General features: G+C 54.8%; 1 protein-coding gene across 3 annotated transcripts in view; it reads right to left on the minus strand.

The window, feature by feature from the left end:
• Nucleotides 1-25,883, minus strand: part of CACNA2D2 (calcium voltage-gated channel auxiliary subunit alpha2delta 2) — a 209,160-nt gene that overhangs the window by 24,298 nt on the left and 158,979 nt on the right. For all 3 annotated transcript variants that reach the window (XR_010433513.1, XM_064667862.1, XM_064667863.1), the window contains exons 4-6: nucleotides 19,963-20,022; nucleotides 9,416-9,460; nucleotides 2,278-2,416 (exon numbers count right to left, since the gene is read on the minus strand). Coding sequence is in view for 2 of the 3 variants with exons in the window: in XM_064667862.1 (XP_064523932.1) it covers nucleotides 2,278-2,416; nucleotides 9,416-9,460; nucleotides 19,963-20,022 (244 nt within the window). In the remaining variant the exon portion in view is untranslated. The remainder of the gene's footprint in view (nucleotides 1-2,277; nucleotides 2,417-9,415; nucleotides 9,461-19,962; nucleotides 20,023-25,883) is intronic.

Below are 25,883 nucleotides of genomic sequence, written 5' to 3' on the forward strand. Positions count from 1 at the left end.
GCAGTGCTGGCAGCCTCAGCTGGGCACCAGGCTGGGCACTGACACATCCATGATAGCCCTGGCAGCACCTGCACCCCCAGCCCCTCGGGGCACATCGCCCACACCAGGCTTGTACTGAATGTGCATCCTATACCCTCCCTGTGCCCAAACACAGCCCTTATATTACCTCTGAGCATAAATGCATCCCCTATACCTTCTCTGGGCATGAATGTAGCCCCCATATCATCCCAGTGAACAAATACAGCCCATATACCTTCCCTGCACACAAACACAGCACCTACGCTCTCCCCGTGTGCAGAGTGATGAGCTCCTGGGACAGAGGCTGTGTCCATGGTCAGGACAGCTCCTGTCCCCCTCAGCTGAGGTCAGAGCTGCTAGCCCCGCTGGTGACATCCCCATCCCTGTCCCCATCTAGTCCCTGTCCCCATCAGGGTGAGCCCAGCCCAGCCCCGCCCTTCCCGCGAGCGATTGCAGATTTAATTAAAAATGGCACAGTAAATAAAACACATATAGGATGTAATTTGTGTGTGTAGCGAGGGGTGACGGCGGCGGGCGTCTCCGCGGTGGTTTAATTAGCGTGCCAGGCAGCGATAGCGCCTCTCCGCCGGGTCCCGCCGGGGAGATGCTCCCCGCCCACGGCTCTGCAGGGACTCACCACGCTCGCCGCTGTCCCTGGCAGGAGGAGGGCACACGGGTGTCTCCGTGCCCTCGCCCCAAACCACTCCCTGCGGAGCAGCAGCTGCGCACCCTTCCCTGCACCCTGGATTTCCAGAGCACCCTGGTATGGCCGGGCACGGTCTGATCCCTGTGCCCACAAACTGCCGTGCCCGTGGCTGCAGCTCCTTTCCCTGTCTGGTAAGGGGCACTGGCAGGGTGTCCCCGCACTGTGACCCCCCACTGCCCCATCCCCTCTCCAGCATCCCCCTCTGAGCGTCTGTGAGTCCCCGGAGCACGTTAATCTCCAGTTTCCCGTCGTCCCAGGGCCGAGGGGGGGGTGATTTACGGGGCCGTGTCGGGGCTCCAGCCGTGGCGTCGGCTGGCGAGCAGGGGCGAGGAGGAATGAATATTGCATCCTGCGCAGCCCACCCCGCTCGCATGATGTGCTTCATTAGCTCCCTGCCCCACGCTCGCTGGGTAATAAAACTAATTGCAAATTTCTAATCCGCTGCTGCCGCCGCGGTGAAATCACTGCACCGATGCGGCTCCGAGCACAGCCGTGCCTGTAACGAGCCCCTGTGCCGGGAACACACCGCCTGGGGCAGGAACGTGAGCACAGCCCCTGTCACCATCATCACCACCCAGGAGACCTCGGCAAGTGCCGCTGAAACAACGAGGTGTGGGGATGGTGGTGCCGATGGTGGTGCGGGGCAACAAGGGGCACCCACAGCAGCAGGGTCTGGGCACAGGATGCCGGCTGATGCTGGAGGATGCCCTCCAGCTGGAAGCAATCCCCAGCTCCGTGCAGAGCAGCCACTAGAGGGAAATGGAGACCGACTGTCACCATGTGCCACCGCAGCAGGGCGAGGTACCAGAGAGATGTGAAAGCTCAGGGACTGTTCCATCGCTCCACGAGGTCTCAAGCTAGTGTGGCAAGTCCTATCCCATTCATCCCTCCCTCCCTGGCCCAGCTCTTCGGCTGCTCCACCAACCTCATCCTCCTTTTTGGAGCAACCCATGCCCTCTGACAGTGGCTGTATGCTTCCAGCAGCAGGGGCTGCCCCGGGGTGGCATCACACTGTCCTGGAGGACTGCAGCCGTTTTTCTCCCTTTTCATATCCTCAGCCCCAAGCCAGTGAGGAAGCATCCCTGCTTCCACTGCCCAGCCTTCTACAAGCAGGTAGATGCTGCCTCCACACTTGCTCCTGCACAGAACTGCTGCATCCTCCTGAACTCTCCCACACCTGCTTTGAACCTCCTCGAGCTTTGTTGGGCTCTTCTGCAGGGGGGTCAGAGCCCTGTGGTCACAGCATGGTACCATAATCACCACTTCTCCTTTGCTCCCCATCCCTTCCCTAATAACTCCTAAGCCCTGACCTGCCTCTTTGGCCTGTGCTGAGCTCTTGAGGGTCCCTGGGGAGAGATGTACTGTCACCTCTGTCCTGACACGGTGACTGCCTCTTTTCAGTGCCCTCCTGTGTGGGAGCCAGCCTGCCCTGGCACCAAGACCCAGCTGAGGCAGCCAGAGGTGATGGTCCCTGGGGCTGCAGCACTCCAAGCAGGAGAGGTGGATGCCCATCCAGGCAGCACGGGGTGGAGTGGGTGAAGAGGGGCACTCACAGCCTTTGTAGATGTCCGTGGGGATCTGCACGGCAGCGTACGAATAGTTAACCTTGGTCTTGAAGTTGTCATCGTCCGTGAACTCCAGCTTCAAGGAGTTGGACTTCTCCCTCTCAATCTCTTCTCCATCGGGATCATCCTAGGGAAGGAGCAGAGCACATGGGGTCACCCAGGGTTCCAGCCCCGCACGCACAGTGGGAATGCCACTACCCAAACCCATCAGCATGTGTTCCCTGGTGGAAACCAGCCATGCCAGCTCTCATGTGGATTTGGCCTGCAGTCCGTGCTGGTGCCAGTGGCACAGAGGAGCAGGTGACAGGAGCGGGTGGGCATGAAGGTGAGTGCTGGTTCCTTTGCCTCTCCAGCTTTGGTAGCATGGCAGGTATTAAATCAGACAAAAAAAAACCACAACAAAAACCCAAATCAAAAAAGAGCCTTGAAAATCAATTAGCAGCAAAAGGCAACTATCAAAGAGCAAATTAAAACAGAGTGCAGCTTAGCACTCTGTCAATAAGCAATGCAAACAATATTTAATTATGGTGGAGAGACGGCAAATTCCCCACTGCCGATGCTGGAACACACTCACTCGCCTTCACAGCCCTCCTCTCCATTCCCCAGCCCTGCTGCCAGCATGGCACTGAAGGTAAAATCCCTCTGGAAAGGCAGGCAGGGCTGAGCCAGTGCAGGTAGAATGTCTGGGTGGTTGCAGACAGGGTGGGAGCTGAGGCACAGGGCCATGAGGGAAAGAGGGAGGTTGTGGGTGGCCTCGCTACCGAGCTGGGGAAATTGCTTCTGCCATCCCACCAGGGGCAAAGAAACACAGAAGAAGGTCCTGGCTCTGAGCTGCCCATCCTTGCCAAGAGCCCAGTGTCTGGGGAAGGCTATTTGCAGCTGCGAGATGCTCAGGGTGAGAAGAAGGAAAAGGAGGGTGCTGCAGCACCTGCCCTTTGTGCTCTTGGAGCTACATCCCTGCTGAAGCACAGCAGAGAGGCAGAGCTGCCTGTCCCATCCACAGGCAGGGACAGGCAACACGGGGACAGAGACATGCCAAGCCCAAGCTGGGGAATGGGATGACTCAGGCCACCTTCCCCTGGCCCCGGCTGTGGGAGTGAAAGGGGTAGGGGTAGCTATGGCAGAGGAGGAGTGGATCTGGCTGCTGAGCTGCCCGGCGGTGGAGCAAATTCCCTCCAGGAAGGAGCTCAGTGCCTCTCCCTCTGTGCCCCCCCCCCGGTGCAGTGCCTGTCTCGGAGCCCGTGCAGGGCCGGCTGATTGCGGTAGCAGAGATCAGCCCCGCAGAAACCACAGCGGACGTGACTGGAAGCGCGAGCAGCCCCAGGCAGGGCTCACGCGGTGCCGTGCCTGGGATGGACACCTGGAGGGATGCCCCACACTGTCCAGCAGCAAAGAACCCCAGCATCAGGGGAGAGAAGAGCTAGGGGACAGTCCCCTCCTGCTGTCCTTGATGGCCCAGTGTGAGCAGCTCTCCCACCAGCCAGGCTGCTCTCGACAAAACCCAGGGAATAAAAGACCTGAATTTCTCAAGGGAAAAGCCACATATTTAAAGGAAAACTACGTGTTTGGGAAATAAACTGTGAAGATTGTTTAACACCCATCCTGGTCCCCTCCCTGTTTCCCCTTCACAGATGACATGGATAAATGTCACCTCCCCTGCACCACCTCCGGCCGGCCACCAAGGTGGTGACATTCCCGTGACATTGAGAGGGGTGGCCAAACCATTCGCCACACCTCTGGAGAATAACAGGATTGATATGCAGGTTTGGGCTTTAATTCCAGCCAGTGGATTGCAAGTGTAAACACGCTGCCCAGCTGATCCCAGTGCGGGGGCTCCAGCTGCCCAGAGAGATGCTGAACTCAATTATAGCCACAGTCGCCAAGTGGGAGGCAGGCAGGGACTGTTCCCAGCTCCCCTGAGCCATGTTGCCAATATCAAAATCCACATTACGCTCTCAATTTCACGTAAATTTGGAGAAAAGGCACAAAACTGACTGCTGGACTCCTGCAAAGCTGTGATGCTGCAGCAGAGCAGGCACCCCGGCTGAGTGCTGGGCCATGGAATATCTGGAGAGCAGATCCAGCTCCAAGCCTGCCCTGGATGGGGGGCTCAGGTCTCTGGGGGAAAGCGATGCACACACAATGGTTCATCCCTGCAATCTCTCCCAGCAGCAGACAGTGATTTAGAGGCGCCTGCTGAAAACAGGCTTTGGGATAAAGCTGTGGCCCGAGGGCACCTGCAGCACCAAAACCAGCTTTGACACTAAACCCTTGCTTTCCTCAGCCCAGCAAAGTCCTGGTGACAGCTCCCCAGCCCTCCCCACCTCAGATCAGCAGGGCACCCTGCCACAGCCCATCTGCTGCCCCTGCCACCACCAGCAGCTGGAAAATCCAACTCTCCCTCTTTCCCCCATGCTGGCATGGCTATTCCCCACTTCATTGGAGCTGGAACTACTGTATATAATTACCACTCCTCTGTTTATCACTATTCCGTGATATCACCCACTTCTGAGGGGCTAATTTGTATGCTGCCAGGTTCGGTGCTGTCTGGCTGCTCTCATTCACGGAGCTGTAAAGAGGCACATGTAGAGATCTTGGGGACAAATATCCAGCTATCTATATGTGGGGCACTTCATGCATCACTGACACCTATACAGCAAACAGACCTGCAGAAAAAGCTGATGTTATCCCAGCTACGTTTGCCTCTTATCCATAAATCTCCCGAATTATTTCTGTTTAAGCCAGGCTGAATTTGGCCCCTGAAATGGGGCAATTTCCAGCCACATGAAGGCAGGTGAAGCTGTCACCAACCCAAGCAGGGAGGGGAGCATCTTGGTGTTAAGCTGGGATTACAAGGAGCCACCTTGGGAAAGCTGAGGGAAGAAATTCTGCATTAAATTTAAATTAGAGCAAAGTAGATGATTCAAGTTCTCCTCAATTTATACCGGTTTAACTGCGAGCATCCCGGCAGGCCCCCAGCCAGATTTTGCAGCATTTCTCATCATTACATTTCAAAAGGACTTGGAAACATCTATTTATCTGTTACAGTATGTACAACGTAACACAAATAGATGCTACAGTTTGAATATATTATTTGCTACACACCATTAGAAATCGACTCCACGGCAATATATCAATATGATACGTATTTACTGCTTCAGCAAGAAGTCATCATGCACTGAGAGCTTTTGCCATCCCCAGTGCTTTAGCAGCTGGGTTGTCAGTCACATTTTCTTGAGTCTCTCAAAATGACAGACAGGGGACAAAATCCAGAAGTGCCCCAACACCCAGTGAGCACCAGTGGCACCACCCAACAGCTTTACTGGAAGCTGCCACACTCTCGGCAAGTACTCGCCCTCTATCCCCACCCAGACTGGTGCTGGCTGAGGAGAGCCTGCCCGCCCATGGGCACAAGGATTATCAGGGGTCCCCAGGGTTTGGAGCTGCGGATGGAGCAGGGGATGTGTCCCGGCGCAGCAGCGACGGCTCGTCCCAGCAGCTCCCGCACATGCAAACACCCCTGTTCATCTCCATGGGAACGAGCCATCACAGCTAATGATGTCTGCTTAAATGGCAGCACCCGTGACAAACGCAGGGCCCATCCCACCGCGGCATCCCCATAGCATCCCTGCATCCCATGTCCTGCCCCACACATGCCTGATCGAGAATATGAAATCCCAGCACATCCCTTTCAGTCTCCCAGGGGCACCCATCCATGCTAAGTCCAGAAAGGCCAGTGAAATATTCATACCAACATGCTGTGATTCTACTAATAATGGATATAAATGCCAGCCCCCAACACATGGTTGAGAAACTCCAGGCTTTCTGCAGAAGGGTCTTTCTCCTTAAATATATCAGTTTTTCCTGAAATACGGTAATTTAATGCCGAGGAGGGAGATGGTGTGTTCTCCAGCCACATTCCTGCTTTTATAGCAGCCCAGGTTATAAATAACAATCAGCCTCTCCCGCCAGCCTGCTCCCCTATCCCCCTTTGCTTTTTTTAATCTTTGCCAAAGGTACTGTTTAGAGATCTTTCTAGACCATTTATTTTTAAATTACCAGCCAGAGGAGAGAAGTTAAAAAAAATAGAAAAAAGAAAAGAAAAGAAAAAAGGCAAGAGAAAGAAACTTCTGGGGCTGATAGCTTATCAGGAGGAAATCCAAATGTCACATTAGTTGAGGAAGTTGGAAGATTAAATTTTCCAACACCCTTCATCTGCTGCTGCTGACATTTAGGGGCTTTTTTTCCCCCCCTCCTCCCTCTCCTTGCTGCATCTACCGAGCAGGGTGAGCAGCGAGTGGTCAGCCCCTTCCTCCCGCACACCGGAGGGGGCTGAGGCTGCCATGGAGCCTCCCACCATCAGGCCCTCACTCTCAGCCCTCCCTGAGACCTCCAGAGGGTGGGTGGGTGCCAGAGGGCTGGCCTTGGGGCCAGGATACCTTCACAGAGCTGTGCTGCTTTCCACCCGAGTACAGTACATCCCAGGGGATTTTTGGCCTCAGCTGTGACTTAAGCATCATCCCCTGGCATGAACACAACACAAAATATGGAAAATGACTTTATTTCTGCGTTGTTCTGCCTGTGACACCCAACTGAGACCGTCTGCCGATTTAAACACTTCTCACCACATAAACCCCACAGCCCTTGATAGCGGGGAAAGGTGAAAACCTTGCTTCTGCAAACATTTTGAGAGCCTCGGGGACGCCCAGGATAATTTTCTGATGCTCCTATTTGTTAAAAAACACTTGGAAATCTGAAGTCTGTTTAGGGAGATAGCAGAGCTGAGGTGCAGGCAAAATGAACAGGAAGCTCATTTCTTTCCCACTGCAGTTAAAGCCAGAGTAAGGCTTGTGAATAAGCCCCAGTTGTGGAGAGCAGGCATTGTCCATCAGCACCAACTCCAGCTCGGCTACATCCTGCTCCATTTAAATAGAAAAATTGAAGCTAAATAAAGAAAGGATGGAAAGAGCACTATTAAGTTCCATTCAGACTTTCTGGTATCATCTCCCTCCTTTTTTATTTCAGCATCATCTCTGTTTCTCCACATTATTTTTGCTGGAATTAAATTTGCTGGGATTTCACTGGCAAGGAAGCAACAGCATGGGTAGGCAAGTGTCCTCCCTGCCAAACTCACATCTCTGAACAACAGGGCACCCCCAGTTTTGCACTTTAGCTTGGTATCTCCCCAGGGAAGGGCTTAAGCTGATGTGGCTGATAATGGATTTGCAGGGCTGTTCCTCCCTGACAACATGTCAGCTCCCTTGGGGAAGTACCAGGCACCAGGGAGCTGAGCCCTGCAGTCCCCATGGACACTGTGTAACACTGCAGTGCATGGCTTCTCCCCAGGGTCCCATGTGTGGGGAGGGCTCCGTGGGCACAGTTCTAAGGTTGAGAGATGCCTCCTGTTTCCTAATCCTGCCCGACATGACCAGGATGCTTTCCTCACTTGCAGAAATGGTAATTCCAAAGCTAACAGCTAGGAGCTGGTGACTCAGACCACCACTGCAGACCCTGGCTGAGCGTGGGCAGCCTGTGCTGGTCAGGGGAACAGTGGGCATGGGGACATCCAGCTCCCTGTCCCCTGCCCTGCAGCAGGGATGGCAAAAGCCCAGCACAGCCCAACAGATGCATTAGTCCTGCTCCTTATCCCCTGGGCTGGAAGTTGCCTGGCTCCCCAGGCAGTCTCCTCCTGCCTCAACTGCCAGCCAGTTTTTCCTTCACTTCTATCCAAAATCCGCTTTAATGTGTTTTAAGCCCATTAGCTCCATCCTTTCCAGAGCAGCCAAGGCAAGCAGGATCCTTCCCTCCCTTCTTTGGCAGCTTCCCCCAGGCTGGGGAGGGACAGGAGGCATCCTCTGCTCTGAATGAGTGGGACTGTGAGCAGGGAGACCTGCTCAGGAGAGCGAGTGCCCTCTGCTTTGGTCACAGCACCTGTCCAACCTGTCTGTCCCACCTCCCAGACTCTCCATGGCTGGCTTCCCCTGCCAAGGAGCCCTCTTGCTGTCACCATGTGAAAGCAATGGCACTGGCAGATTGTCAGTAACTCTGAAGGCATCCATGCTCTGCTTCAGCCTGCCCTTGGCTCTGCTCTAGGGCATCATCTCCAAGGTGGGCTGAGAGGAGAACCAGAGGTCAGTGCAGAGCATGTCGCTCAAGCTGGTGGGACCCCATCAAGCCCAGATCCTCCCCTCCCTACTGCACGAGGCCTTCTAAAAGCTCTTGGGGTCACCTGAGCATTATTTTTGGATGAGGCCATGTGGTTTGCAAGTGGTTTGCTGCCAATGCCACATGCTGCCACTCCTCCCCTCCTGCTGTGTTACTGTCCCCTGATGGCACATTTGCTGCCAGCTCTGCCTTGGGACAAGGACCTATCCCGGTGCACCAGCACTGTCTGAGGCTGTCCCCAAGGCTGCACCCTGCTGTGCCTGGGGCTCCTGGCCAGCTCCAAGGACACCGTGATGCACCTGCTCCCCAGCAGCCCCACACCATGCTCATCACTGACCTGATGAGCCCCTATTTCCTAAGGATCCCACGGCACAGTGTGGGAGCTGGGTGACCTGCCAGCAAAGTGGGGTGCCCCAGGGCAAAGTGGGGTGCTGTGGTGCAGCAGTCATTGCTGGTGGAGCTCCCTGTGCCTGTGGCACAGCACCTGAGTGAAGTCACCGTCACCACGCAGAGGAGCCGGCAAATGCCAGCTCCCTTGGGAGCACTGGGAGAGCGGAGCTGTCGGGTCTGTAGTTAAAGCACTGATTGCCAGAAATCACAGGATGGCTGTGCTGGGAGGGGGGCAGAGAATTAAATTCAGTCTCTAATTAAAGGTTTGCTCTTCATTTGAATTTCAGATGCCAGCTTTAATTTTAGAAACTTTTGCAGGCAGCGGAGCGACCTGCCCACCTGCCTGCTGCCGGGCCCGGTGCTGGTGGACAGATGTCACCAATGCCACCACGGCTCAGCTGGGGGGACACAGCTGTACACCAGGCACTCTCTCCCCACCACAGTGTCATTACACTGGCTGTAAGAATGCTGTGCCTCGCCCCCTGGTATGGTGCTGGGACAGCCCAGCACGGGGCTCAGCACTGGCTCGGAGTAGTGACTGTGCCAGAGGTGCCACAGGAATGGTACTTACATATTCAGTGTCAGCCTTGGAGTCATAGTACTCGATGTCTTCCTCCTGCAGAGAAAAGGGAGAGCTGAGTTAGTGTCAGGCAAGGACAGGGATGGCAAAGGAGTCCCTCTCCTTTACCCGACCCCTCAGCACCTCCGTCATGCTGCTGGCAGCCACCACATTGCTGGGGACTGAACCCTGCCCACCCCATGCTGTCCCTGGGACATGGTCAGGACCTCATGTCCACTCTCCAAGGACTGGACGTCGCCTGTCATGCTTCCCTCTGCTCATGGCTGCTGCCAAGACATGTGTGGGGCCATGCACAGCCTCCACCACAGCCAACAGCCCTGTGACGGTGACACTAGTGTGACCGTGACCTCTGCACTGCCACCGGGTGCAAGTCTGTGCCATGTCCCCACAACCAGGATGCTCTGGTCCTGCTGCAAGCATCGGGAGTCGCAGGAGAGCCAGGCAGTGTGGCAGGCAGAGACCCTGCAGTCAGCCAGGTCCCCTCCCTGTGCTGCAGAAACAAGGAGACGAGTGTCCTTGCTTCCACAGAGAAATGCACGTCGTTAATTTGGGGTATTTAGAGCCTATTTAAGCAGAAAGGTCTGCCTGGATTCCTCTTCCCCGAGTGTCAGGACGTGAGACAGCTGATAAAATTCCTGAAGAGGCAATTGGGAGAGCAGCGATGCTGTCACAACAGCATTCTGTGTGCCATCAGAAAGGGTAATTAAAGGGCACTCGGAGACTCTTCCCTGCGCGCCGGGACGCGAGCGTGATGCCGGCACACCGGCAGCCGTCGCGGGGCTGACACGTCTGCCACTCAATCAGCCGGCGGCAGCCGCCGCGCAAAACAGCCTTCCTGCAGCATGTGCTTTGGGGTGATTATTGCTCTTATCATCCCAGGAGGAAAGTGATCTGGACCTAGAGCAGAAACACAGCCAAAACCTCAGTGGTGCTGACTGCACCTCTGTCCTGCCCGGTCCTGCTCTGCTGCTGCCTCTGCGGCACCCAGCCTGGACACAGCCCTGTGCCAGGGCTGGTGGCACCGGGACACACCCAGCCCAGCCTGGACACAGCCCTGTGCCAGGGCTGGTGGCACCGGGACACACCCAGCCCAGCCTGGACACAGCCCTGTGCCAGGGCTGGTGGCACTGGGACACACCCAGCCCAGCCTGGTCATGGTCTCCTGCTGAAAAAAGGGACCAGCAGGTCCAAGCAGCTCTCCAGGCAGTCAGCACCACTCATTCCACCATCCCGGCCCCACTGGGAGTTGGCAGTCACTAACCCCTCACCGGCATTACCCTCTGGCCACAAACCTGCCCCCAGAGTGGTTTGCCTGACTTTTCCAGGCTTGCCAAGACACAAGACCACCAAGAGGTGGGAAAGCCCCTGGAATGGGGATGCTGATCTTGGGGACCACAGCCAATGTTCCCCCAGGACAGGGATTGCAAAGGGCGGTTTCAGCATCCTCCTGGGCTTCCTGTGACCCTAATTATTGTGATAAAACAGCACTGAGACGGGAAAGCGAAAGAAAAAAAACTGACGCAGCATCTTCCAATTTCTGTTATTAAAAAGCCCAGTCATTAAGGGAACGCACTTATTAATTATCTGTGATTTGTTGTGAAATGCTGAGGGGTTTACAACAACAAGAAAAGGGAAAAAAAATTAATTTCTCTTCCGATGCCCTCCCTGCTCCGCTCCTGGCCCCACGCACGCCCCTGCCCCTCGCCGGCACTGCCTCTCCCCGGGTCCGCGGCCATCTGCACTTCCTAATTAAAGGAACCCCCGGGAGACCCGTAACACAAACGAGCTAATTTCATGTTTAATGATCTTTAATCAGGAGTGAGTGTGACTAACAACAGCCATCCAGAAGGTGCTTTGTTATTCATTTTATCTTCCATTGGCTCCTCGGCAAAGCTCGATTCCCCTCCCACCCGCGGCGGTCCCGCTCCCGCAGTGGACGGGAGGGCGCGAGGTGATGCTCGGGGAGGAGAGCCGGCCCCCCATCCTGCTTTCACCTACTCCGGCACTCCCATGGCATGGCACGGCACAGGGAGCAGACCTCCCTCCCACCGACTTCCCCAGGTCCTTGCCTTGCACTCTTTCAAGCCCTGAGGATCCCAGGAGCAGCCTGGTGAGATCTCAGCCCTGCCCCACACTGTAGCTGAGGTTTCCACATGCAAGATGGCACGCGTGGGACAACTGGCCCTGTGACGTTCCCTGCTGCCAGATTCCACAATCCTTGCCACAACCCTGCTGACGCTGAGGGTGGTTCATGGGGTCTGAGGGAGCCCATGGGAGCTGGCAGGGCATTTGTGTCCTTGCCACCTGGAGGCTGGTGGAGCCCCTGGGAATTTATTCCAGATAGGAGGGACAGAGCCCTCAGAGATGCTCTAAAGAGATGACATGGGTCTCCCAAGAGGCAACAAGGGGTCCTACAATTTCCTCTCCCTAATATTTGTTTTTTAAACCACATTCACCTTCTTCATATAATCCTCTCCTCCTCCTCGTCTGTTCCACATTAAACTCAGCACCAGCTCTGTGTAAATAGCACTGATATTTCTAGAGCCTTTCAGAATAAATACCAATAAAGAAAACAAAGGGGTGAAGTTGTCGAGGGATTTCAGGGCAAAATATTGTCCCTGTCTCTTGCAAATGAGCCTGCAGGAAGCACTTGCCAGTTCCTGTTGCAGGGGAGGCAGATGAGTAGCTGCTCCTCCATCATATGTTAAGCACTGCCCATTTTCTTGCACCCTAATTGCCAAATGGCCCCTGCACAATGGCACTGCACGGCTGTGTAGCTGCTGGGTAAGTACAGGGTTATTTCAGCTCTTAAACCCTCAGTGCAAGACTCTGGGAGTTCAGTGCAATCATAGACTAATCTGCAAATGTCCCTGAAGCCACTGCCCAGGCTTCTCCAGCGAAGCCACCAAGGAACCTGCATGCCTGCACCAAACCCTCATGGTTCAGTGTCACTGGGCAGCCCACGGCCAAGGCTTGACCCAGGTGGGACCTCATGGATGTGGTTCTGAGGACACTGTGTGCTCAAGTCTCCTTGGGGACCCCGGGTCCTGCCTGACCCCCTTAAGCCCTCCCTAACAGTCCCGTGCTCCACACCTTCACTGATTTTACACCAAAATGTCAAGCAAAAAAGCTGATTAACAAAACCAGGCTGTGGGCTTCTGGAGAGCTGTGAGCTGGAGCCTTGCCAGCAGCACAAGGGGGGACCTTGCTCTGGGCATTGGTGCTCCCTTGCCACGCACCAGTGGACCAGGTTTGAGACAAAGCCCAGGACAAGGACAGGCACTGGGGAGTCCCAGGTGGATGGTGAGGGGCATTTCTCCCTGCCATCCCCCACAGCCCTCTCCAAGCATTCAAATAGGTCTTTTTTTGCCTAAAACAATTACAGCAACTAAAAATAACACTCGAAAGGTCAGTGCTCTGCTATCTCACTGCAGCCTGGAGATGTCAGGATGGAGGGGTGCTGGCCCAAACATTCAAGTCAGCAGTCTAATAAGGTGGCAATCAAACCATATCACACACAGAGCTGCCACTGCCCCAAAAAAACCTCAGGAGGAGCTGTTAGTGACACATCAGCTCCCTACTCCAGCCCGTCCAGCTGGAGCAAGCAGCAAGCACGGACACTGCAGAGGGGCCATGACTTGCTCTCTCCTATAGAGCTTTCCTGAGCTGGCTAATCCTGCTCCAGAGGATCTGTAGGATCTATTGTCCCCCTCAGGATCACTCACTGTCATCTTGTAAGGTCACCCCACTGACCTCATGCCCTGGGATGCTGCAGCTCCTTGGGGCAGTTTTGCAGGCAGATCCTGCTGCACCGCATTGATTTTGGTCCATCGCAGCCCTCTGCCTGTGGGTTTCATTTCTCTGGGGGGCATGGGTGACCCCTGTGGTCAGGAAATCTCTTTCAAGATTTAATTGGCTCTGGAAGAGCCACATCCTGTAGCAATTTGCCTTCAGGCAGTTAGGAGGAACTCGGAGGGCTTTGGGGCAGACAAGCTGGATCCCAAGCTGGCACCTGCCTGTTTTCAGCCGCTGGATGGGGCTGGTGGCAGGACCAGCATCCCAAAGCACAGCATGCCAGTGTGGAGACAAGCCAGGCGACCAGAGCTGTGCCTGCTCAGACCTGTGGGCAAGTCAGCGGGTGGGGAGAGCAAGGAGGAGCAGATGTGCCTACACAGCACTAGTGGCTCTGCTCATGAGCCCACCTTTTCTCTACCATCAGCACTTATAGTGGACAGCGAATATTTAGGGACTTCTTCATGTCCCTGAACCACTAAGCACACAGAAATAGCAACAGCTTTTACTTATAGTTGCACCTTTCACATGGAAGCCATCCTGCAGTGTGTCACAGGGCTCCCACTGCACCGGAGCACCCACAGCCTCACATCTGCATTATGGATGGGGGGGACGAGCAGGGACACAGTGTGTTCCCCCCACAGCACTGCCCTGCCAAGCCCTCCCACATCAGAAGGAGTGGGATGGGACTGTCCCTTGGGACTGGTCTGTGCTGGCCACTGTGCCCCAGCTGCCAGAGGGGGCTGGAGGTCTCAGCCAGGTGAGTGCTCGGCCTCAGGTGTCCCAGCCCTGCCGTAGGCACAGCAGCCTCTTGGCTCAAGGCAAAGAAAGAGATCCTGCTACACCTGCCACAGAGTGGTGTGAGGGCCACAGCCATAAACAAGCTCCCAAAGGGACTGAATTCCTGGGAGAAATTCCTACCTGCATTCACATCCATGCCTGGCTGCAGCTGGTAGGGGCTGAACCCTCATTTCCACTGGGCTAGAGCTATCCTTGTCCATACGGATCATGAGGAATCCTTCCCCAATCCCCAGAAGAGGAAAATATTCATGGCTAGTCTCAGCAACCACGGGGTATCAGATGGACCCAAGAGTAGTCTGGTGGGGACCATGCCCCTCCTGCAGCCCTCACCCTGCAAATTCCCTGCATCCCATCCACCATCAGAGGCCTTATGCATTACCCAGGACAGGTGGAAACAGTCATCATAATCTGCCTTGGCATCTTTTTTTTTTTTTTTAAAAGCAATTTCCTCCTTCTGCCTCTCTGACAGAGCTGGGGAAATATTTAAGTGACCTGTCAACAGTTTTTTCATCTCCCTGAGAAGATGTTTTATCTGATCACACCTCGCCAGCTATTCTTCTTTACATGGCACCTCCTGTCCGCTCCTGCTCCTCTGGGGCTGCCTCTTCCCTCCACTGCATCTGTTTGCCACAGGGATGCCAGCACGCATAGAACTGGTGGGTGTTGGAGACCCCCTGCCCTTCTAGGGATGGGATGGGATGGGATGAGATGGGATGGGATGGGAGGAAAGCCAGCAACCCCTACACAAAACCACTGCAGCTGTGGGGCTGCCATGGGTCCTCCAGCCCCCTAAAGAGAGTCCCCTCAGAGAGCCCCTCAAGCCCCATCCTTGGTTTTTAAGAGGGGACAGCACCACCACAGTCTTTTTGTGAATGATTTTCTTGTTCTGCTTTTCGGCCAGACCAGCTCCACAGCAGCAAGGTTGGTGCTATAGCACAGTAATTCTCCGAGCGTAATGAAAGCTGACATTATATCAAACACAATAAAGACTCTCAGTTGATGGAGATCATTCCTGAACACACAAACCCATTAAACTGAAAAAAAAAAATATCAATTCTACACACTCGCCAGCCAAAAGAAAATGTGATTTGTTATCTAAAAGGGGGTTATAAACACAGCTTCAATGCACTTTCTGGGCTGTAATGAAAACTGGGTTTGAAATGGCAAGACGACTGCAAATTAGAGTATTTGATTTTATTTTCTAACTTTTTAGGTAAACCTTCTACAAGGGCAAGTGCAAGGTTACGGCGACAATCTTTCTGTTCTCAGCCGATAAGTAGGATCTGTAATTAAAGGAGGAGAAAAATGAAAGGGGGATAAGGAGCTGGTGTTCGCCCTTCTGATGCTGCTTTGAACACAGAGCCCTGCCTGCATCGCCGTGGCCAACCCACGGGAACAGCTGCCGGAGCCCACGCGTGGCACAGCACGGCACAGACACGCACCGCGGCACTGCCGGATGCAGCAGCCAGTTGGCAAATCCTGGACCTGGAGGGATGCTTCACCCAGGGCTGTATGGCCACGGACGGGCACCCAGCCACGCTGGCACGTCCCCCTGCTTTATCCCTCACCTTTCCTGGGCGGTCAGGAGCGCAATCTCTGTTATTCCTCCTGTCCATCCCCATTTAGCAAACAGCGATCCCCTTTTCCCTGGAGTTTCGTTTCTAATGGAGCTTGAAATTATCTGGGCTTTGTTATTCCTTGCGTGCTTGCAGGCGGGGGGTTATGGATGGAGGCAGTGGTGTGGGGCTGCCCGGAACCTGTGAACCCTCTGCCCACTCCATGAATGCCACCACACCCCAAAACCACCCGTGTCACACCCAGTGGTTAAACCCTGTCCCCAGCAGCTCCTACATCCACACCTTCACATATGGCTATTTTTCTTTTCCAGGGAGAAAGGGCCTGCTGGGCTCTGACCCTTCAAACAGCCCTTTCCAGCACCTGAAAGGTGGGGAGAGGTGGGAGGCAGGGGGGCAGCAGGTAGAGGAAGAGGGGAGTCTCCCAGTATAGTGATGGAAAATGCAGTGAAGAAGAAGACTGGGAGAAAAACAACAGTAATAAACATTTTATGAAGCAGAAAATGGCTTATAAAGAAGTCAACTTTTAAAAGCAATTTATATAATCCTGCCAAGCGCACATAAATGCAGGGATGGATCTCTGCAGCGTCAGAGTGTCCCTTAAAGGCACAAAAAGCTCTGGCAGCCCCAGCAGACTGACAGGCAGCGATGACAATGCCCTGGGATGCATTTTGTGGCTGGTGGTGCAGATCTGCACCTTCGACAGCATCCCTTGGGTCAGCACGGCCCCTGCTTCCACACACTTTGGGAGCGCAGGACAGCTGAGACCCTGCTGATGCTGCTGGGATGGGGCTGAAGGCACTGGAAAACCTGGGAGCAGAGCAGAGCATGCAAGCAGAGTGGAGCTGAGAGAACATGAAATTGGCTGGGATGGCTGACAGGGAGCTTGTCAGTGAGGATGGATGCGAAGAACATCAGCGAAAAACTCAATCTCCCAGTGTTTTTACAGGTACATTTTGAAGGTCTCTTGCCCAAGCAGGGCGGCAAACAGAGCATGGAAACTTGGAAAACAGCTCTGTGGTGTGGGCTGCACCTCCAGCGCCTCTGTTTGCTGCTGGGGGTGGTGTGCATGGGGGGCTCAGCACCACTGCCATAGCCAGGGGCCAGACTGAAGACATCCGGAGCAGGGAGACAGCCCTGCTGTTCCTTAAGGGACAGACCCTCATGGCTCTGCGCAGAGTGGAGCCAGCCTGCCCCAGCAGACCTCTGGATGCAAGCCTGTAGGCTAGAAGATTCTCACTGGGAAAACTGGTTGGCCAGGCCACTGCAAACTGGGAGTGTTCTGTGGTCTCTTACTGTACCAGTGCCAAGCAGTTACAGTGCCCCGTGGTGGGAGTCCTCTCCAAGGGCTCAATGGGACCCAGCTCTCACCTTTCCAATACTCCACCAGCCTTATCTGACGGGTGAACAGAGAGACCCTCACTGTGCAGGCAGGCAAGGGCACGGCCTCTCCCCACTCCAAATCATCAAAGGTGGTACAACAGCTCTGCACCACAGCCTGCCTCACTGCCCCCATCCCTGCCCACTGTGCCACCCCAAGCTGCCACCCAGCCCTGGGGTGAAACGAGCTAGAGGGAACATATGAGGGATATCTCAGGTGCCACTGGGGCCAAGGCTACATTTGGCCAAGGGAAGTGCTCTGGTGTCCAGAGGAGATCTGGGGACAGGTGGGGACACAACCCCGGCTTGACATGGCCAGGTGACATGGAGGTCCTGTGAGCAGATGAGGACAAGGAGCAGGGATGAGGCAGAACAGGATGAGGGGGCAGTTTTGGGACCAGGGAGGCACTTTGCAAAGCCCCTGAGGTGTGGCATTGAACTCAACCCCTTCAGAAAGGCCAGCATGGCTGGCTTGTGGCTGGGAACACCAAAACTCAGCGAGGAAAAAAACTTTCCCAGCAGAGATGGATCGTGAGCAACTGCTGACAGCAGCCTCCCAGCCGCTCAGGCTCCTGCTCCTGTTTCATTTTCCCCCGGCCTTCCATAGCAACCCATCTGCAGTGAGGTTTAATGGGGCTGCCATTAGCACTAATGCAGCGCAAACACTCAGCATCTGCCGGCGCCTTTGGATGGAAACACAAAAATAACCACGCTCGCCACAATCTGTCATCGACTCTGGCGCGGGGTTAGGACGCGACACGCTGGGAGAGGAGGGGAGAGCTGCAGCCAGAAGGAACGAGCTGCTCGGTGGGAAGGGAGGAGAGGAGGAGCTGGGGATGCTGTGCTGCCGCCTTCCCTGCCCGCTGCCTGTGCCAGCCCCCGCAACAAGCTGGGAGCAGCTGCAGGGCCGGTGTCAGCGGTGCTGGCACACAGGTCTGACCGTGCCCGGACATTTCATGGATGAAGGACAGAAAAAGGAGGTCCAGCCCCAGCAGTGAGACACCTGTACACAGCATTTCCATCCCTGTGCTCTGTCGGGAAGCCAGGGCTGGTGCAGGCAGGGCCGAGGCAGGCAGGGCTGATGCCCAGCACCCTGGGAGCTGTGCACAGAGCTGGACCAGTCCATCAAGTGTCCCAGCCAGGCCTGGGCTGTCCTGATAAAGCTGCGTCGGGCTCTGTGGTGACGCATCGCTGCACATTGTTTCTGGGTGACTCGCTCCTAATTACCTTGATTAAGTGGTTGCAAACAGTGCTATTAAAAATATTCTTTTTCTATGGAAGTGGATTTCTGAAAGGTTTGTGCCGTGAATGGCAAAATGAGCCAAGAGCTCCCCAGCGCTACAGCCTTCCCTAACATGTTTTGTATCCCGACCGTAATTCCCCTGGCAGTGGAAGGCAGCCAGGTATGGATGGAGAAGGAGCTCTCTGGGGCTATGGAGGGCCCGTGCAGCAGGAGCTCATCCCTATGGACCAGGGGATAAGCAGACACCCTGAAAATGCAGTGTCAGCTCTGCCTGCCCTGCCCACACCCCAGTCACAAGGCAGCCACCCCTGGATGCCAGCCCAGCACGGGGTGCACAGGGCCACCACGATGTCCCTGGGGTGCCCATGGCCAAGCTTCGGGTGCTGCTCAGAGATGAGCTGCCCTGGGGCTCCTGACCCTGGAGAACACTCAAGATTGGGCCAACATTAGGGATGGAGATGGCAGCCCATGGGAGATGCCTGCAGCTCCCCTGGCACTGCTCTCAACTGAGGAGCACTGAGTCCACCATCAAGGTCCTTGCAAGGCACTGGCGCTGGTATCAGCCTCATTATCCTCTTAACCTCCCCTTCACCAGCCTCCTGGGAAGAGGTGACAGTAATTCAGCAGCGCTCTCGTGCAGAAAGGTCTCAGTGACTGATGGTGCCAATGACAACTGTCTGCTGGGCAGAAGGGCCAGCGGGGACACCTCACCTCTCCTTAGCAAGGCTGCTTCTGCTAATGACTGCTAATGACAGCAAGGCCCCTGTGAGCTCAGCCTTCTCCTCAGGTGCCCATGGGACACAGAAACAGCCACAAGTGTCCATCCCACACTGGTCACATGGCAAATGAAAGCCAAGCAGGCTTTCAACCCCTTGCTTTCTCTTCTGCTCCTCCTGCCTCTTTTTCTCCACATGAAATCCTGGTGGCAGGAGGGAAGGGTCTGCACGAGTGGCATCAGCTCAGACAGACCCGTCCAAAACACACCAGCATGGCCTGGCAGCAGGGTTGTCACCAGGGCTGTCCCCTCAGTGACTACAGGGGCCAGACAGGATCTGGCTCAACCCAGAGGAAGGGGCTGGGTGGCTCAGGAGTATTTTTTTATTGCAGACTCCGTTTGCACTGGGAGAAAAACAATCTTTCCTTCCTTTTGTGTTATAGTTATAATTTGAGAGCATTTCCAGACAGAATCCTTCAGGTTCCCGCTGAGTGCCATCACCGCCAGAATTACAAAGTCAAATGCAATCATTAAACCCGCGTCTTCCCTCTCCCAGCCCAGATTGCTCCTTACCCCAGAAACAGCCCCCGCTGCAACTGCCGGCATGTGCCACGGATGAGCCACTGCTGCGCCACTGCTGCCACCGCCCCACGTGAAAACCCTCTCGGCACCAAACCCCCTGGCTGCCGGAGATGAGGGGAAGTAAAAGTCTCCCCAGCCCCCACACCCTCAGCAGTGAGCTGTCCGTTCGACCTTCACCTCCTGCCTTCTCCTCACGGCGTGTGCAGGCAGAGGCGAGGCTGGAAACGAGCTCAAAATCGCTTCATTTGGTCTCATTAGTGGTGGCAGGCGGCGGGGCCGGGACCACCCACGCGCCCAGCAAACATCACGGCCAGCGGTGACTCAGGAGGGGGACAGGAATGGGGGAAAGGAGGGATGGGACAATGACTCCGGTGCCAGGAGTCATCCCCGAGGAGCTCAGCATCCAGGAGGGAAGGGGTGAGAACGGCTGGGGTGTGCATGGGAGCCTTACCCGGATGTTGTCCTGCCAGTGGTGAGCCTTCTGGAATTTCTCTGCTGCGTTGGCAAGTCTCTGCAAAGCAAACGGGAGAGGAAAAAATGAGTCCAGGGAAAGTAAGAGGATCCAGGTATTGCCCACATCAACCTAGAACCATGGGTGCCACCCTGACACCTAGCATCCCTGTTTGGGGGATCCCACAGGACCCTGCCACCCCCTTGCCACACAGGCAAGAGGGCAGGAGGAGGGATTGCAGGCAGCACCCTGAACATGGGTGTCCGAGGCACAGGGAGCCAATTTTTCCCTGCTGGCTCCCTCCTTCTCTGAAGCTAGTCAGTATCTCCAGAGGAATTGCTGCCACTCGAACACAACCAGCTTGGTGGCTGTTGGCATCCCACTGGAGCGGGGCAGGTTCTCATTGCACAGGGCAAGGGCTGAACCCTGTGCTGATGGCTCCCAGCTCTGTGCAGAGACTTCAAAAATGCTTCAAAACCCCCTCCAAGTGCCCCAGCGCTGGGGCCCAGAGGTGCACAGTGCTGCCCACCCAGATTAACGCCTTCACATGTTTGTGCCCATGCTGGGGTAGCCAGAGGAAGCAGGACTCGCCAGGAGCAGGATGGGGCAATGCTCAGCACCAGGGCAGCCTTGATGCAAGGGATGCTGGCAGTTAGAGCATGGGGAGAGAAGTGAGCTCTGGCTGTTTCCAGGGACTGCATTGGCTTGGAGGAGGAGGAAGGAGCACTGACAATGGGGTGACATCTTGGGCCAAACAATAAACCCAAATCACCACCTGGGCAGCACCACAGAGTTTCACATAACGCACATATGATTCCCAGTGCTACTGCACACACAACTTCCATGCAGTGAACCACAAATCCCAGGATGATATAGCACTCCTTTGCTCATTGGGAATGTGGCATGCTGGTGGGAGCCCACGGGGGCAGCAGTGAAGTCCAGCTACATCCCTGGGAATTTATTTCCTCAGGGCCTGAAGAGTGTCTGGCTAGAAGAGCACACACACACACGTATGAGCCCTGGGCACAGCCACACACGTCACAGACACCGTTCCCACTGTCACCAGTTCCTCCAGTGCTCCCATCAGCACACGGGGATGCAAAATGCCTCAGCCCTTCCAAATGGATGCTCAGGGAAAAGGAAGTCCCTTCACGTGTCCCCTGTTCCCTGCAGGACAGTGGCAGCCCCACCCCGGCAGTGTGGCTGGAGCAGGGCCACGCCAGTGGATGTTGTATTTCTGTGAGCATGGCAAAGCTCAGGCACTCAGAAGTAAGGTGATGAGTGCTGAAAGACATCACAGATCTGCCCCTCCCCAGCCCGAGAATGCAGCTTGTTCTTATCAGATGCAGGGAAACACAAATCCATCACTGCATAATCTTGGCACGCACTGGTCGAAACTTTACTGTTTAATCTTTTCTCTTTCTCCTAATCTTGATTTCCAAATCAAAGTGCTTGCTTTCAGTGGCCAGCATCCAAGGGGAAAGATCGGCTATCAGCTGAACGTTGAAGCAAAATCCTTATGGCTCCGGCGGTGGAGAGAAGGGAATGGGAGACAACACGTGGCTGGACAGAAAAGCCAAGTGATGGGAATTTTCAGGGCAGTTTTGCAGGGTCTCACCTGCACAGCCCCCTTGGAGCTGCCTAGAAAAGCTGTGGCCCAATTCTGCTCCTCATCCCCCCAAGCTTTTGTGCTCTGTTTATATATTGAGATGGCTGATTAAAGACAAGCATTTATTCTGAGTTGCGTTTAAGGCAGTGGTGATGAAATATGCATTTTTCTATACTTGATAAGAATGTGTTTGTTTATTACGGGCTGGGGTAAGATTTATGGACATCTTTAACTATTCATTGCCTTGCACGAGGTGCCTGGAGGGCTGCAAATGGTGCAGCAAGGGAAGGCTACGCCCAGGAAAGACACTTCCACAGAAGATATTTTTCCTCTGGAAAATGTCGATTTGTCAAAGTCAATCCAGACGCAACTCTGGTTTAAAAAAAAAAAAAAAAAGAAATCCAGATGTTCTTGTTTGATAAACAGCACGTTGCAGGGATGGGGGAGCCCATGGCAGGATGGCACAGTCACAGCAGTGTTCTGTGCTGGCTCCCGGCTGTCACTGGACACCCAACCCAGGAGAAGTGCCTCCAGAGCCTCCCCGCTGTTGCTTCTGCAGCATTTTCCTTGATAAACATGTTTTGATCCTGTGACCAAAATGGTGACTGGGAGGAGAGAGGGACCAAGTGGGAAACCAACCATCCCTCCTCTGCAGCAGGGGATCCTCTGCCCACCTCCATCCATGTGCAGGGACAGGCCTGGAGCGATGCCATGGTGGGGGCTCCCTTGGGAGCAGTCCCATCCTATCACATCCCTGGCTGGTGCTAGAGGGAAGCCCATCCAGTCTCTGCTCAGAGACAGGCTGCTGACACGAATGGGATGGGTGATCGCTGGATTCAGGACTTTCCAAAACTGCCAACAAGGATGGGGTCCCTGAGGTGACTACTTAGGACAGCAGGGCCTGGAGCTGTGTCTTAGGGCAGGGAAGATGTTGCTGATCCCATAAACCCCCCTGACATGTCCCCAGGGAAGATGAGGGGTCTGCCTGGAGCCACGCGCTGCCACGGGACATCCGCATTAATGCCAAATGAGTTCATCATGAATAATGTTATTCTGATCAATACAGCTCAAGGATTATTTCTAATCCTTAATAATGATTAAACCATTATTTTTCAAGTGTTACAGATCAATCAGTCCAGCTCAAGGTGTGGTGCGTGCAGGGACTGTGAGATGCTCTGGACGCAGGCAGTGCACCAGAGAGCCCAGTGGAGTACGTGGCAGCCACCAAAACCTCTCAGGGCCTCAGACCTGGGGTCATCAATTATGTGGTTCCAACAGGAAGAAAAATTCAAGGAATTACCAAAAATAAAGCATGGGTGTGAAATATTGCAAATTTCCAGCAGGCTGTGGTGCAGGGACTGCCCTGGCACTTTAAAGAGCACGGTACTTTCCCCAGAAGTCACCCAGGGCTAAGGACAGGAGATTTAGAGGCTGAAAACACTGAATTGAAACGACTCTGAAGGTCATGAAAGGCCAGCAGGAGATTTGCAAGGGATTGGTGTCTGGAGATCTCTACGGCGGGGTCTGTGAGGGGGAAGGTGCTGTGCGGGCTTTATCGTGCCCCGGCCTCGTTTGTATTCTGTGTGGTGCTCCTCTGCCTCGCTGCTCACCCAGGCAGATCCATCAGGAGCTCCCTGCTCAGCACACTGCTTTGCCTGGGATTAAGGAGCCTCAGGGATGCCATGGACTCAGGATGGGCAGGTGGCAGCAAAGGTGGCACGGGGGGGTGTGTGCCCTCCCTACCGAAAGCTGTGCAGGAAAGGAAGGGGGCGATGAGGTAGGTGACCTTCTGTCTGCCAGAGGATGGCACCTCCAGATACACAGCTGCTGCTTTGCAAGGACCTCACTTCTCAGCCTGATCATCCACAAGCTCAATCACCCCTCCCTGAGCACAGATCACCCACAGGCACTCACCCACAGCAGCATCTTCTGGGGACAGTTGGTCTGACACCCTGAAGCTGCCAGGAGTGTGACAGTGGGAAAAGCACTGGGGCTGGCACAGGCAGGGACCACAACCTCCTCTCTAGTCAGAGGGGACCACCCCTGCTGTCGGTATCCCCACTGCTCGAGGGGCCAGCACACAGGGGGATTGTCCCTGATACAGCAAGCACTCAGGGTAATGCCCACCTCCTCCTTGCCACCCCTTCTCCCCCATCACACCTGAGGCTCTCCCGCATTGCTCCAATATTTTTGCACAGTCTTTCCAAGTGAAACTGGTCCAATGATTTGCTAAATCTCTCCTCCCAGCCCCCTATGGCAGTAAGCCTGCCCTGGCTGCTCCCGCCTCAGTCAGATCAGTGGGTTTAACTTGGGAGGCAGCAGAGCAGAGCCCAGAGCAGCACAGGGAGGCCAAAGGCCAAGGTTGGATTTATAAAACAGGATTACAGCAAACACTCTGCAAGAGGAGACAGCCCTGTGTAATGGTGGCAATGCCACCCCTGTGTCCCGAGACTCCACACAGGACCCCCATGCCTCTGTCGATGCTGGGGGATGCTCCCCAGGGAGCCTGGAATGGTGTTTCCAGCTTCTCCCTGCAGCTGGTTTGGAAGGGCCCATCACACAGCAGCTGTGTGTGCCCAGGGATATTTGCTCTGAGGGAGAGCTGCTCCTGCTAAGCCTTCATTTAACTCCCTCAGTGAGACTGTTATCACCCTCATCTCAGTGCCTTCCCCAACGCTGTGATGTGTGTTAACCTCCCGCACCTGAGCACACAGTTGGAAGGGAGATCTTGGCTGGAGATTCAAACAGCCCTGTGCTACCAGGAGAGTGCCACATGTATCAGACCATCCAGCCCTCCTCCCACAGTAGGAAATGCTGGTTAAAGTTAAGGCAAGAAGGTAAGAAATAAACACAGGTGACAAAGCCCAGAAACCCAAGCCCCAGGCTGGAATATCCCCCAGGAGTTGGTTTTGCAGCTCTTCCTCCTCCACAATGAAGGAATGAGGGTGGCAGAAGCCCTCTCCTTTGGCACCAACCTCTCCTCCATGAATGGGGCACCCTGAAACCACACCTGTCACTGCAGAACATCCAGAGAGGGGAAAGCCCATGCCATGTGTTTCACATGCTTCCATCCTTTCTGTCTGTGTGCATCAGGGCACAGGACTCCTTCTCATGGTCCCACCTCCTGCCACCAACTCCAGAGTCCCTCCACCTCAGCTCCCTCTCTCATCCCCAGCCCATCCTCTCCCCATTCACAGACCCAGTCCTAAGCAGACCCTACTGACAGCGCACACACCACCATAAAAAAATGATCAACCAGCGACAAAAGATGACAACCCCCTCATATACACATAGGGAATATAAATCTTGAGTAAACACTGTAAAGCAGCGAAGCATCTCATCCTGTAATAATCTCCAAGACAGTTGATCCCAGGGCTCTTATTACCCCTGCAGCCCTCATCCAAAATCCAGTCGGCAGCAGGCTCAGCCACGGCTGAGTATTGATCAAGGAGGCAGCTTCAAATATGCTGCGGCGTTTTTCTTTCAAAGCACTAACTTGTTTGTCAATAATTCCCTTGGCTGTGCAGAAGAAAAGGGGTAGATAGAGCCCATCTCTCCTCCTCTTGTGCCTGGATCCAGCCTGTGCATGAGGGAGGATGGAGCTGGAGCCAGCACTGACTGCTAATATTCTCCTGCTCGTGGGAGGGCAAATAAAGCCCCAGCGACCAGCAAAGAGCAGGTGGTAAATCCTCCAAGGGCTTTCAGGTCCTGGTGCTGTACCAGCTGGTGCTCACTGCTGAAGTCTGGCAGGGCAGTGAGCAGGGACACCTCTGCAGAGCCAGCCCTGCCAGCAGTGAGGGTCACAAGTGCAAACCTGGAGCTAAACCAGAGCCAAAGCTGCTTCAGACCCCACACAGGGCAGTGGCACGGCCAGCACCCGGCCATGGGGGCATGGGATGAGCTCCAGAGCCACAACTTCCATCATTTTACTGACCAGGTCAGTAACTCATGGCTCTGCAGGCCAGCAGCACGTGGCTCTTGTTCCCCATCAGCATCTCTCCCTGCTCCTTCTTCTCCAGGGCCACAATTTTTACCAATAAAAAACATCATCACCATCATAACAATCACAAGGGAGGGGAGGAGTGAAATGTCCCAAGAGGAGAGATACCCATCTGTTTGCAGATGGGAGGAGGAAAGGGATAGCACTGCTTCTCATGGTGTTTCCCCTACCTCAAAATACCACTCAGGCCTCCAGAAGAGCTTAACTTCTCACAAACAGCAAAGCACCAAGGGCAAAAGGACAGTGCAGAGAACCAGGTGTCCTGCGGCACGAGCCGTGCCTGGCACTCTCTTCAACTCTTCTCCCCTTGGA

The sequence above is a fragment of the Pseudopipra pipra genome, chromosome 11 (genome assembly GCF_036250125.1).
Source record: "Pseudopipra pipra isolate bDixPip1 chromosome 11, bDixPip1.hap1, whole genome shotgun sequence".
Classification (NCBI taxonomy): Eukaryota; Metazoa; Chordata; class Aves; order Passeriformes; family Pipridae; genus Pseudopipra; species Pseudopipra pipra.